This window comes from Musa acuminata, chromosome BXJ1-2 (assembly GCF_036884655.1).
Source record: "Musa acuminata AAA Group cultivar baxijiao chromosome BXJ1-2, Cavendish_Baxijiao_AAA, whole genome shotgun sequence".
Taxonomy (NCBI): Eukaryota; Viridiplantae; Streptophyta; class Magnoliopsida; order Zingiberales; family Musaceae; genus Musa; species Musa acuminata.
The window spans coordinates 26,023,812-26,037,023 of record NC_088328.1 but is presented as its reverse complement, the minus strand read 5'-3'; the positions used below and the strand labels follow the sequence as shown (position 1 = coordinate 26,037,023).

General features: G+C 35.5%; 1 protein-coding gene across 1 annotated transcript; it reads right to left on the bottom strand.

Moving 5' to 3' along the window:
- Positions 1–511: 511 nt before the first annotated feature.
- On the bottom strand, positions 512–12,949 carry LOC103975737 (uncharacterized). The gene is made up of 13 exons (XM_009390797.3): positions 12,714–12,949; positions 12,479–12,637; positions 10,277–10,528; positions 10,036–10,155; positions 8,414–8,494; positions 7,154–7,246; positions 6,683–6,778; positions 6,159–6,212; positions 5,876–6,079; positions 5,282–5,407; positions 3,023–3,088; positions 1,380–1,679; positions 512–1,181 (listed from the first exon to the last, which is right to left on the bottom strand). The coding sequence occupies exons 1-13, from the start codon at positions 12,774–12,776 to the stop codon at positions 705–707; spliced, it is 2,091 nt and encodes a 696-aa protein (XP_009389072.1). The 5' UTR covers positions 12,777–12,949; the 3' UTR covers positions 512–704.
- Positions 12,950–13,212: the final 263 nt, after the last annotated feature.

Genomic DNA, 13,212 nt, shown 5'->3' with positions numbered 1-13,212 from the left:
TCTCATAACAGGAGTCGATGATCTGACAATATTTTCATGTGATGATACCATGACAAACGAAAAAGCACCAACAGGCGGTGGATAAATTAGAAAATGATTAAGTATCTGAGAAACCATGCTCTCTGCTTGATATTGATAACCAAAAAGCACGTGAGGGAATAGGCTTATTCTGCAAGGATGCTGGGAGAGAAATGGCTTCATCTGCATTGCTGTGTCAAAGAAAGGGAACTCTTCATGGAAGATGATTGCATGAGCTCAATAGATTCTCCAACCAAAGAAGGAAGATAACAAATTGTGTATTTTCTTTACATGAACTTACTGCAGTTTAGATTTTTCATCCAGTGAAAGATTAGGCTGCAAGCATAGGTACTGAAGCATCACCATATAATAAAATACCAGAAAAGATATTTGAACGAGTCGATGACTACTAAACCCACATAAGTAAACATTCATGTCCACATAGCTTCACAACATTTGTGACGCATGGATCAAATTCATGGGAACAGTTCAATTAGGGTGCAATAAGCAAAACTTAGCTGTATAAGGAGTGCATGGTAATGTTAGTACAACAACATTTTCGACTGAAGGTGATAATATATATATCTCTGACGTGCTGTTATGTTACTCATTTGCGATGTCTATATAGCCTATTTGATCCCAACTAAGGAGAAGAGGGGAAACCTTCACTCGGAAGCCACTAGAGTTCACCTGTGATCACTTGAAGCTCTTGGTTTCCCCTTGCTTATGGAATTCAGGTGTTGGGAGACGAAAATGACTACAATAACAACGATCAAGCAACCTACAAGGGTGCTGAAAAAGAGCGCTCCAGGCTGCCTGGTCTGTACATATCCATAAACCCCACCAGAAGTTACCAGAATAATGTCAGTGAGGCCGTCATTGGAGAAGTCTTCTAACACCAAGGCGTGTGTCGGCAGTCCAGGTAGCTCGATGGATGCTAACATGCTGCCTCCATGAGATATCACCACCGCCTCATGCTCACCAGCTGCAACTATCACCTCCTTGTTACTGTGAGCATGCAAAGGGAAAGATTTCAGTGTGGGCACAATGACGTCTTCCATCATGCGAAACGGGGATGGGACATTTGACCAAGTAGCACCAGTTGAGATTTGCCATCTCCAAACAGCATCATGGCCATGCAATCCCGGGGAGTATGAGGTGACCTAAAATTTATCAAATGGAAGTATTACTTCGAAGCAAGGTGTCTAATATATGTAATCTCTAAGGAGAAAAAAATGAACAACCAAATTAGCAATAAGCAAGTGCCAAATATATTTAAGCTCATGCATACTGACCATGTCCCGAAATATCTTTTCAGTTCAACCTTTAAAAAAATGCAATTTAAACACACTATGACATACCTCCCCGCGGTTTGTCAAAAATACAACATCCCCATGGCTTCCCTTCCGATGCTTATGGCCGTCATCTCTGCTTACCAGGATAGGAGTTGCCACCTCTAAACTACCTACATCATAGTTCCTTCCAAAACTTCTTGCAAAGTCTCCATGTTGAAATAAATTGAAAGGAGAATGATGACAGATAGAAACGTTGAAAAGCTGCTCTCGTACAGGTACCCCAGAGGTAGCAACAGCCCAACAAGGTTTTAACACCTCCATAGAACCACTAACAACAGTTTGTTCGGCACCGTTAGCCCCAACAACCTATAAACAAACAGAAATCACCCGACTTTGGATCCACAATTATTATTATAATAAGTTTCTAAATTTAAATGAATAGATACATATGCCAAATTCAGCAAAAGATTTCTGATTAAGTTAATGGAAGAAAGACACATCAACCAAAAAATGAATAGAACATATGTTATGGTATACCATCCATTTCGCCTGCAAGTACTGGCCCAAGTAACAATATACCAATACTGTAGTACAGTAACCAAACACCTGCACTATATTTTTATTTTTTAATTTGGATGTAACCATTACTACAATACCATAGTGGCCAATCAATGCCAAAGTCTAAAAGAGTTTAGGTGTCAATATCAGACCAGTATCCTGAATTATCCTATAAAAATATGCTCTGTTTAAGATGACATTAATAAGTGCATCATGTTTGACAAAGAGTTATTTATTATCTGATGAGTTTGAGCTCATTGAAACCTGAATGTCAAGATAGAATTACACATTCAAATAGTAAAATAGAACAAAGATACAATTACACGGAGTCCACTTGATTTCTGATCACATAATATATTTCAACCTCTGGATATGGACTGCAATCAGTTTTCTACAAAATCTGGAGGAACAGTGCCTCATACAATCCACGGCCTATAGTTGAAATAAAATGTAAAAGACCTCGATCTGAATTTTTTTTCTCAAGTGATGTTGCTCATCTCGTTTTGCTTTACCATAACTCTCTTAAAAAGTTTAATTTGTTTGCCTATAAGCAATTTAATCAAATAATTGGTATGTGCACCTGATATTTATGCTTCCATGTAATGTTGCACTTGTATCCATTAAAGCAGTTTTCAGCACTATCCATTCATTTTTATCAGTACCCAAGAATAATAAGTCAAATTTAAACATGCATCCAACCCTATTCTAGATTTAATCAACCAAGTGTGCAAATGATCGGCAGCATCAAACAATAACGTAGACATAAAAGAAGATTGTGAATAGATAATTTAGATTCAAGGACAGATACAAAGGAAGATTCAAATAGAATCTGAGTTTAGTTATCAGTAAGTAACAGAGAGTCCTGAATAAGGACCTTTTTAACAATAAAGAGTAGGGTTATCACTGAACAGCCAGAGAACAGAAAAGAAATTGGTAGCAGTACAATAGAAGATAAAAAAACCAGAAAGGAATTGACATTTTGTTTCTAGCCTTCTTTTTATCACTTATAAAAAACTCTTTCTACAGATCATTTCAATGATAACTAGAGATGATACTTTCTGGTTATCCACACCACAAATCAAAATGAAAAATTAAAATCAACAAATAACAAAAGAAAAAGTCAATATAAAAACAAATAAATAATTTTGCACCTGAACATGATCTAGGACACCGTCCCCATTAATATCAGCATGAAGACCTCCTTCAGGCAAATGTAGCTGAAAACAAAAGAACAAATAAAACTCATTGGTGTCTAGTGAAAAAAGTTATGGAAGTCCTGAGACAGATAAGGGTCATTTTGTTGTCAGTTAACTAAAGGTCTAGAAGACAGAAGCAATTAAAATCACATTACCGAGCAGGATTTGTTGACACAGCTCTACAATTCACATGAATTACCTAGAGCAAATAAGTAACCACAACAAAGGTAAAGTAATTGACATATGACTCTTTACACCATTGACAATCCGTGTAAAGCGTAATCAAATTTTGAATACAACTCCTAGTATCAAAGTGAAAAATGTCATGCTGCAAGAAGTTCAGGCTATGAATAGCAAAATCATGAATATCCACATTATCTTTCAATGCAATCAAATTACTCTTCCATGATTTTCAGAACAAAAGGTTTATATTGGGATAAAAACACTACTTAAGTTACATAGCTCTATTTGAATTCACTCTTAAACCAAATATGTAATAATCAGCTTTAGAGAAAAAATGTTTCATATTTCAAAATGATCATATGTAAGGAAATAAAAAGTGACTTAAAATGGAGAAAATTTCACGGCAAATTGTACAAGTATAGGAGATATTAAATAATTAGAAAGATTTCCATTTTATAATGATTTCACTACACGAGATTATCAATCAAGGATTAGAGAGATTTGGTGTCAGTGAGTCACATGGAACATAGTTACTAAAAAATTAATTCGCTAATGAAGGGACATGACCACCCACAAACAAATTCTACAAGCTAAATCTCATCAGCTAACCTGACATTTGGCATCAAATAGGACTATAGTTTGAGAAAGGAGGATTTGCCAAAACATTAAGATTTCTAGAAGGCTATAGTAATCGTATTTTCTAAAACTTATATAACCACATTTGATGATTCGAACTGAGCTCAGCAACAGAATCACAGTTTTCAGTTATTTCTATAGGCTTAAAGGTGATCAAATATAAAAAAAATTCTGAATGCACAATAATTCTTCAAATTTTATAAATTATGAGTTGAAGCAGTGGTTCATTTTATAGGTTCAGACATTACTAAAGCTCAGATAAACCTAATGAACCAAAATATGGTTAATCCTTTAACCCACGTATGATTGGGCTGAAAATCAGTTTGACAATCATTATATCTACATTGGAGAGTTAGAAGTGACGCGTCCAGTTTTAGCATACTTGTAAAGCCAACAAAAATAGACAATTTTTTAAGCACAATTCAGTATAGTAAATATTTGATGTCTTTAACCAGATTTAATTATCAAGGATCACTATATCATACCGCACCTACCTGAACTATTCTGATAGGCTACAAATTGTGAGATTAAGTGGTTCAGGTTAAAGAGAAGGGGAGGTCAAATATGAAAAAGCAACCGGCTGAGTCGATGAGAATAGATTTATCAAGAAATTAGATTTGATTGATGTGTTCAGGTTAAACACAGAAGTCCAGGATTTAAGTGGTTCGTGTCCCAGTCAACAGTCAGATAGATAAATACCAGCCAAATCATATGGAACTGTGAAAAATTAAAAACCTTGATGTATCTCAATTCAAGTATACTATATATTAAACTTATAAACATAATTTCTCTCTCCCAATTACTAACTTTGAGCTAAGTGGGTGAGGCTTGAAACATTTGCATGCTGAGTCAAGGACAAATAACTCATTTTATTGAAAATAATATAAATAATAATATTACGGACAACACAAGAGGCAGATACCACATTCGGTGTAATTAATCAACAAACAAACAAAAAAATAGTTTCCCAACTTACTGCAACATCAATCTTGATCAGCTAAAACATTCTTGATCTTACCAAAGGCTGATTAACTGCATGCCAGCTGCTTCTATCCACCAATTTGATAGTGACTTCAACTTCATAGCATTTACTAGTGATTTCTCTAACAAGTCACTACCAATCACTGCTAACTAGGACATGGATGTGCTACAATTTGATGATATATCATATTTGTTATATCGTTGGAGTAAACACCCAAAACAATAATACAGGGGATAAGAAATATAAAATATTTTTCTTATTACAATCTGATGTATAATGTCTTTATCAAAATCACAACAGATAATCAAGAATAAACCTCAAAAGCAAAGACTAAACTTGAAAGAGAATTGACATTAAAGGTACCTACAGTATAAGAAAAAAAAAAGTTTAATAGACACAATAATCAGGTATACCTGGCAAATTGTCCGCCCTGAAGCCAAATGCACAGCTTCTATTCCTTCCTTCTGATGCGCAACAACTACATTTGGGACCCACCAAACTTGAGTGTGATTTGTTATGGTAGGAATATAGAGCGACCTCTGTAGACATTAAAAAAGTTTAAAAAACATTATATTCAACATGAAAAAAAAAAACATAAAATAGCAGTGCCATAATATTATCCACTAAGTTGCATATAAGAATATTTATGACAATACTATTGATTCTATTTTAAAATGATTTTAAATATAAACAACAAAGCAGGAAGGAGATTAAAAAACATACAAAAGAGCCGTGTAATTTTATTTAACTATGAACTGAACAAAATACTTGCAGCAAAGTACTACAATCTTCCTTTCTTTATCAGATCAACTAAAAACCCTGGATAGAGAGAATATCACTATTTGCAGCAAACACATGTTTAAGACCTTTTAATTGTCAATCACATGTCTAAAAAAAGATCTGCCATTTAAAACTTAAGATACTCATATTATTTGATGGGAAAATAGTATGAAAAATTAATATAAACTTTAACTAAGTACCAGTAGCCAAATATCCATAAGCTCTACCTTCTTGGTTTTCGCTGAACCAGCATAATCTGCAGCTTTTCCAATCACCCTCGCAATTTTATTTGATGAATCTTTCCCGGGTGGATTGTGATCGATAGGCTTATGGAAAGGACTAGTAGTACCTTTCCCAGGTGTTTTCTTAAGCGACTTTCTTTTATGCCTCCGGAAGTTTGATAGTTGCAAAGATGTATCTTCCCTCCTATCCTGACGAGAAAGATTATTGCACCATGAGCTTTAACAATTCTTCACTTAATAGATAGTAGAAAACAAAGTTTATGATTACCCAATGATGAGGCATCACTCCAAGAATTGATTCTCTGAATTCTCTACATTCAAACTGCGAATGAATGTAAAGCAATTATTTCTCAGTTGGAAGTTGAAAATAATCTCGACTTTTTCTCATCATTAAAAGATAAAAAGTAGCAAAACTTCTCCACATATATTTTGACAACAAAATTGCTAGTTAGATCAAAACATGTGCAATCTTCTAAATAATAGATATGATGATAAGTATTGTTCTAGTCACCAAAGAAGCATATTATATTCTCAATACAAACTCCATATTTATGCTTAGGATATTGTCCTGCAGCACAAAAATAGTGACAAACATATTAAATAACAGTAATTGTTAACTATGTCTACATAAGTAGCAAAGTACATGCAACAAACCAACTACTAAAATTGATATTTAGTGGCATAGTTCTCCCCTGACAAATTTTTTATTGTTTACAACACCAATGAATTCATTCTTTCAAAATAGAGAAACAACTAAATGTCAAGTATTTTGTGGTTGTTGCAGAAGCATACCTCTCCAGGGTGACGAGCATTCAGAGCATGAACATCAAGCTTGTAGTTATGTTGTGGAATCAGCTGTGACGAATCAGAGGATTGTACCTGGATATTCTACGATGTCCATTTTATAAAATAAGTATATTCAGAAAAAAGAATAGATATTTATCTACCTTGAATGAAATTCCACAAGATCATCCTACGCAAACTTTTGAGAGGAATCATCAAAGGCATTAAGCAGAACGATGAAACAAAACATAAACAAAAGGAACACTGTCTAAAGACTAGGGTCTAAATCACAGAATCATGTTATTTTAACATATAAAGTTATAAACTATTGACCTGATGCTCTGCATATATATATATATATATATATATATATATATATATATATATATATATATATATATGAGCATACATGTCTGCAGTTTTAAGTCACTATAATATAGAACTCCCCATGAGATGGACCGTATGAGGAAAAAAACATACGTCATTCTTTCTGCTCCATCTTAGTGTGCCAGTCCGACCAGCAAAAGCATAAAAGGCAAAATGGCGTAGATCCACATTGCCACTTCCAGAGTTCTGCATTTTAAGAACAACTAACATTAATAAAGTATGAGCAATAAATTTGTTTCATCACATGTGTTGTGCATTGATGAAGGTATCCCTTTACATGTATGCAAAATCCAGGAATTAAAATTGAACACATCCTCTGGATCCACTCATTTGTAATTTATAGCTGAAGTAGTTAAGCTAGTAGAGGAGTGACAAAAGCATGCCAATCATCAATAATCACTCAACACAAATCTATCCATGACTTAATTGGGTATTTATTTAGTCCCCACTTTGACTTCAGTAACTATATCTTTGATAATTGCAACCCAGTTTATCAGGGTTAGTGGAGTCTGCTTGCAGTCAATTAGCTAACTATAAACAAACTAGAAGTTAGAAAAGACATAATTGATACAAGATCAAATCCTATCATAAGTATACAGTTAAAGGTACTTTTTCAATAAAGACGAGGATCTTAAAGCTTTGTAGGAAAAGGAATCCAGAGCACACTCCAGTGTGTGATCATCATAACAGTGAGAAAATCAGCATTCTTTATGTTTATAGTAGTCATAATCCACGAAAATTTCTGAATCTTTTGAGGTAGCAAGATAAACAAAAGTCTAGCATTAAAGAAGAGAAAGGTTAGGCAGGTAGAAGACAGTCAATTGGAAAAAGGTCTAAGTAGGAAGAATCATGCAAGAGAAACAAAAGGTTTCTGATGTTATCAAGTCAGTCTCAAGATCAAAACTCACCACATTATTTGCATTTTCAAATATATGGTTCAGAAAACTAAATCCATTGAAATACAGAGGATGATTGACAAGTAAATTTCAGTTTTCCATATTAACTAAACTTATAGCATGTTAAAATTCTAGGTGAATATGATGAATATTATTTTCATATAGCAAGTCAATTCACATAGGAACAGCTTAGCCATGTTAGCTTAGAGGCTTCTAGTGAGGTAAAGAAACACCAAACAAGTCTTAGTTTAAAAGAAAACAATGGTCTTCGAATCATACAAGAAACTTGACCATAATTAAATCCACTGGCAGAGAATTCTCATTAATTAGTTCATAACACATGTCGTGTTCAAGTGTACAAAGACAATATCATAGTTTAATAGGATATCTCTTTTAGTGAACTTACTAACAGAGAGTTGAACAGCATATGCAAGAGACCAACTGTAAAGCAGGATACCTCTTTTTCATTAGTGTTTCTCCGATGCAGCTCACCACCTTCATCTGCTATCATAGTTTCCTCAAATAGATCCATAGAGCTCTATAATAATAATTATTTGGTGAAACTCATTGAAGCACTAAGAGGATAAAAAGGAGAAAGACTAAAATATGATCCATAATCTAATCAATAGCATAAATAGTGCAATCAACGTCCCTGTACAGATCCCTATACAATTATAACGATGACACAGAAGCCATATCAAATCAACAAAAATTCTATAAGCACACAAAATATCAAAACAAGTAAAACATTCAACATACACGACTCAAATGGAAAAAAGGGTATAATAAACACAAATTCTTACAGCATCAGATACATCAAAAACAAACCAAGGGAAAATATCCCAGGTGAAAAATGAAATAAACTGTCTAATGCAACTATCAGCTAGCTTTGGTTGACAAGACGCTTCTTGTGATTATGTTAAGTCATACAGAAGTTTCCACCATTACCAATACATGCTACTTGAAAGCGACCATCACATTCCCCACCAGTTGAAATTAAAAGAAAAAGGCCATGTATGCACTCAGGATCTAGAGTGCAATACTTATAATGTTAAAGATTTTGGTTTATCACACAGCTGAGAGGACAGAGTACGCTGCCTAGCTTGGAATGGAATAAGGGGTAGCATTAGTCGTCTGTTGTTTTGGGTTTGGAATCACTATAGTCTCTTGCTATATAAATGTATCATTCATCTGATTGGTCCAGTAACAATGGCAGTAGAAGACCTAGAAGCCATAACTGAATATTTTCTATTTTGTGTTTAGTTGTTTAGAGCAGGGATCGTGGACTGATACAAAATGGGTGGCACATACCAATCAGAGCACTGACCGGTAGCGCCGCTGCATAAAAGAAGTGGGAAACCCTAATTCCCACTTCTCACACGAGCGTCGCCTCCGATGCTGTGATCGACGCTTCTCATGCAGGCAGCTACCGGACCGGGGTGTGATCGTGACCTCACTGCACAATGCCACATCTCAGGTAAGGCTTTCTCCTCTTCCTCCTTCCTACTTCCTCATCCTACGTCGCTTCCTCATCTTCCCTCTTTCTTCCTCCTTCATCTTCCCTTCCTCTTCTCCCCTTTTTTTCATCCTCTCCAAAACATCGATACTTATTGGTGCATCTTCTGTCGGTACAGACGAGTACGTACCAGCCTGATGAATCTCCGAGTTAGGTCCAGTACCTGGTTTGGCAAACCCTGGTTTAGAGTTATTCCAAAAAGATCCTAGAAAATTAATGAGTACAGATTTAAATTGTGTTTCATTAGTCTATATTTGCAAAATTGTTTGGTATTGATGAGATTAGATTATCAAAAGGCATTGTTATTTAAGATGATGAACCTAGTTTGTTGTTCCAAAAGCGATAGTGGGATCCAGGTAGCAAGCTTTGAAGAATAATAGTTGTCAAAACTTCTCATCATTATACTAGTTCAAGTTTAAGACAAATCATCTAAGCAAGATGACCAAAAGAGTTCTAACAGCTCATGAATATGTTCTAGACTTGATTTTCAAGTACAAAAGCCTAAACCCGTCATCAACATTCATAACACAATCAGGCATGCGAGATAAAACAAAGTGATATACTTGATGATGCATTTCCATCCTCCCTCCCACTATAATCAATCCTGCATCACCATGCTTCAATGTGTAATTGCTTATTGATATTGCTATCTCCCTGTGGTGAGCACCATGAGGAAAATCATCCTGCACAAACCATAAGTCTAGTGCATTCAAAGCTTTATCTTTACACATTAACATTATAGAGATCAACAGTCAAAATTAGGATATTTGAAATGGCCATACATTAAACAGAATATACTATTACCTGTAAATTGGTTTCCCATAGCTTTTTAAGGTTGTGATCAAAACACATTACCAACCAACCTGATGTGACAACAACCACAACCTGCTTCCTCATTTCTCCATGTTTATATGACCGATCAACCACACCTGCAGCAAGAGCAACAGGACGCCTTCCAGATGATATGCGGATCTTATCAGGCAGCAATGAAACCTCAGCCAATACTCGCGCTTCAGCAAATCCTTCGTCAACACGTCTCCTATGAGGCTCCAAGACCTAAGAATAAAATAAGAGTTCTAATGTAAAATTTTAAATGTCTGCTTTGATGTTAATAAGCTGGTTGATAACCTGGGAGGCATCATAAAAACCACATGCAGCCAGAGACAGTTCTGCAGTCTTAGATCTATGTTCATATGACACAAACTATGGAAGAGACGAATACTTCGATCCACAAATTCTATCATGATAATCGACCAAAGAATTGAACAAAAGGTTCGAGAAGTTAAAAAGATGACATCTTTACATCAAAACATGTAAAAGTAATGAACTACTGGTGTTCCTTAACCAGATGGAAAAATGCAACCATTCAGAACATTGACATTGATGACAAATTTGACAAATTACTTTCCTGTAAAATACAAAACCTGTCTGCACTTCCCAAGAAGATAACCACAATTTATCCTCATTAATATTTCCTAGACCAAATATCTGCATGTGCACAAAAAAGGACTGATGGATACAATCTTGAAGCTTCCTCTATGCTTCCAAATGTGAAGCTTTTATAGACTAAGTATTAGTAATAAAAGAGAAATGGATCAGGAAATTCAGAATTATTTAGATATAGCGAGTGGTATCAAATTACCAACTTCAAATTTATTTCAGGTGTGACCTATACCACAAAGTTGGTCATGTATATCAAATACATATTAGATTCTATTAAGCATGAACCTGACCAGCAATAAACAGGGTATAAACACCACCAATTACCAACTTCAAAGTTATTTCAGGTGTGACCTATACCATAAAGTTGGTCGTGTATATCAAATACATATTAGATTCTATTGAGCATGAACCTGAACAGCAATAAATAGGGTATAAACACCACCAACGGGACATAATTGACACCGGTTGAATAAATCCTTTTAGTATATTCTTCTAGGTAGCAGAAAAAATCCAGCTTCAAATAAATGCAACATTTAAAGGGTCCATAGAATGTACAAAATAGTACATAATGCCTTAAGTGGATAATGTATGTACAAAAAACCTTAAGCGCAATGTATAAAAAGCCTTAGTGCAGTATCACCAGGGACATCAGTATAGGATTCTCTAAAAAGTTACTTATCCTGGTAAAGCAATGTCCCTCGTTATATATGACTTTTCAAATGAAAAACACTCTTTGATATGATAGCATCAAGGACAACACATACTCAAGAAATAAAGGGGGAAAAGAAGTAATATAACTATCAGGGAATAAACAAAAAGAAACATTAGAGAGATAAGGAAAAGAAAGGCCCCTGTCTCAAAACATCTTACCATTCTTTGTCAGAATATACACGTGTTTACATAACGATGACCGACCCGTGATCAATAAAAGAGAACTATGAGTGAAAACTGTGAAATTAAGTTAGTTAACTATTCCTCGCAACTATAGCAGTATACTCCTCACATATCTTATATCTTTTTAAAGATACATTGAAGATGACAAAAGTGATTTGGAATGAGACCATAAAGAACATTTACAACTATCTAATTACTAGGAATCCTATTATGATTCTATCAACTGGCATTACTTCTCCTTATAATAAATTGCGATGACCCGATTATACAGTCATAACAGAGACAATGCATTCAAATGGATCCAAATCTATGAGTAATTTGGGATTTTTTTTCCTAAATAACTTAATCAAACCTAGACAAAGATATAGTGCAAGTACTACCACCATAAAGTGGAAGACTAGTACCACCAAAGCTAATTAACTAACTACGGATGAAATCAAAATAAAGAAACATCGGAACTTGATATTGGTAGTTTTATGGGAAAGCAAACAATGTCTCATTAAACCCCTTGAATAAAGATATTTGTGTCTTACCGCAAAATTTAATAGTTTTTCGATGTAAGGATCAAACATCGGCACCGACCAAGAAAGTTCAGAACCTTTTTTTCCAACAAGAGTAAGATCTCTATCCCAGCAAAGCGATAAAAGAACACACAAGCGATAATCTCACCTGAATCTTAGCGTCATGGGTGGCGACGAGGATTTCGCTCTTTCCGTCGCCGTTCAGATCGACCACGACGGGCGGAGGGAGACGTTCGGCTTCAAATTTAATAGGATACTCGTCGGAGAGATGGTACCACGCCTCTTTGAAGGAGAAATCGCCTTCATGCTGGAGAAAATACCCGACTCAGTGCCAGAACAGATCAAGAATCAAAATCAAGAAAAAGAGGGATCAGCGCCCGTACCTGGAGGGAGAAGAAGATGGCGAAGGCGGCGAGGAGGAGGATGCCGAGATCCCGCTTCCTCATCTCTTTCTGCTCTCACGGCGGGCGATCGCCGGGTTCCACCGCTTGTTGACGACTGAGAGGACGAAGGGATCGGCCAGAATCAAGGAGAAGTTCCGAAAAATTCACGTTGGGGTTGCGTTGTAGCGCCGCCCTATAGAGGGAGGAGACCTCTCGATCGTTCGGAAACGTTTTTGTTTTGTGTTTTTTGTTCTGTGTTTCTCGGTTTTGTAAAACAAAAAGATTAAAACATAACACAAAAGCATATGTTCTTTTACATATTTATCCTTTCGGAGAGTGAAAATATCACATTTACCCATGTAAATCTTGGTACAGCACATATATACTTCCATCACTGACAAGCTCGGATGGACTATGACAAGTTATAGTGTTTGTCATACTCCGTGTTTTTGCTCTGCGTTTCTTAGTTTTACGAAGCAAAGACATTAAAAAGGAAGAC

Coding starts and splice junctions, on each gene's coding strand:
- LOC103975737 (XM_009390797.3), bottom strand. CDS start 12,776: ATGAGGAAGCGGGATCTCGGCATCCTCCTCCTCGCCGCCTTCGCCATC. Junction 12,638..12,713: donor CCATCTTCTTCTCCCTCCAG/GTACGGGCGCTG, acceptor TATTTTCTCCAG/CATGAAGGCGATTTCTCCTT. Junction 5,408..5,875: donor GTTCAGCGAAAACCAAGAAG/GTAGAGCTTATG, acceptor TAATGTCTACAG/AGGTCGCTCTATATTCCTAC.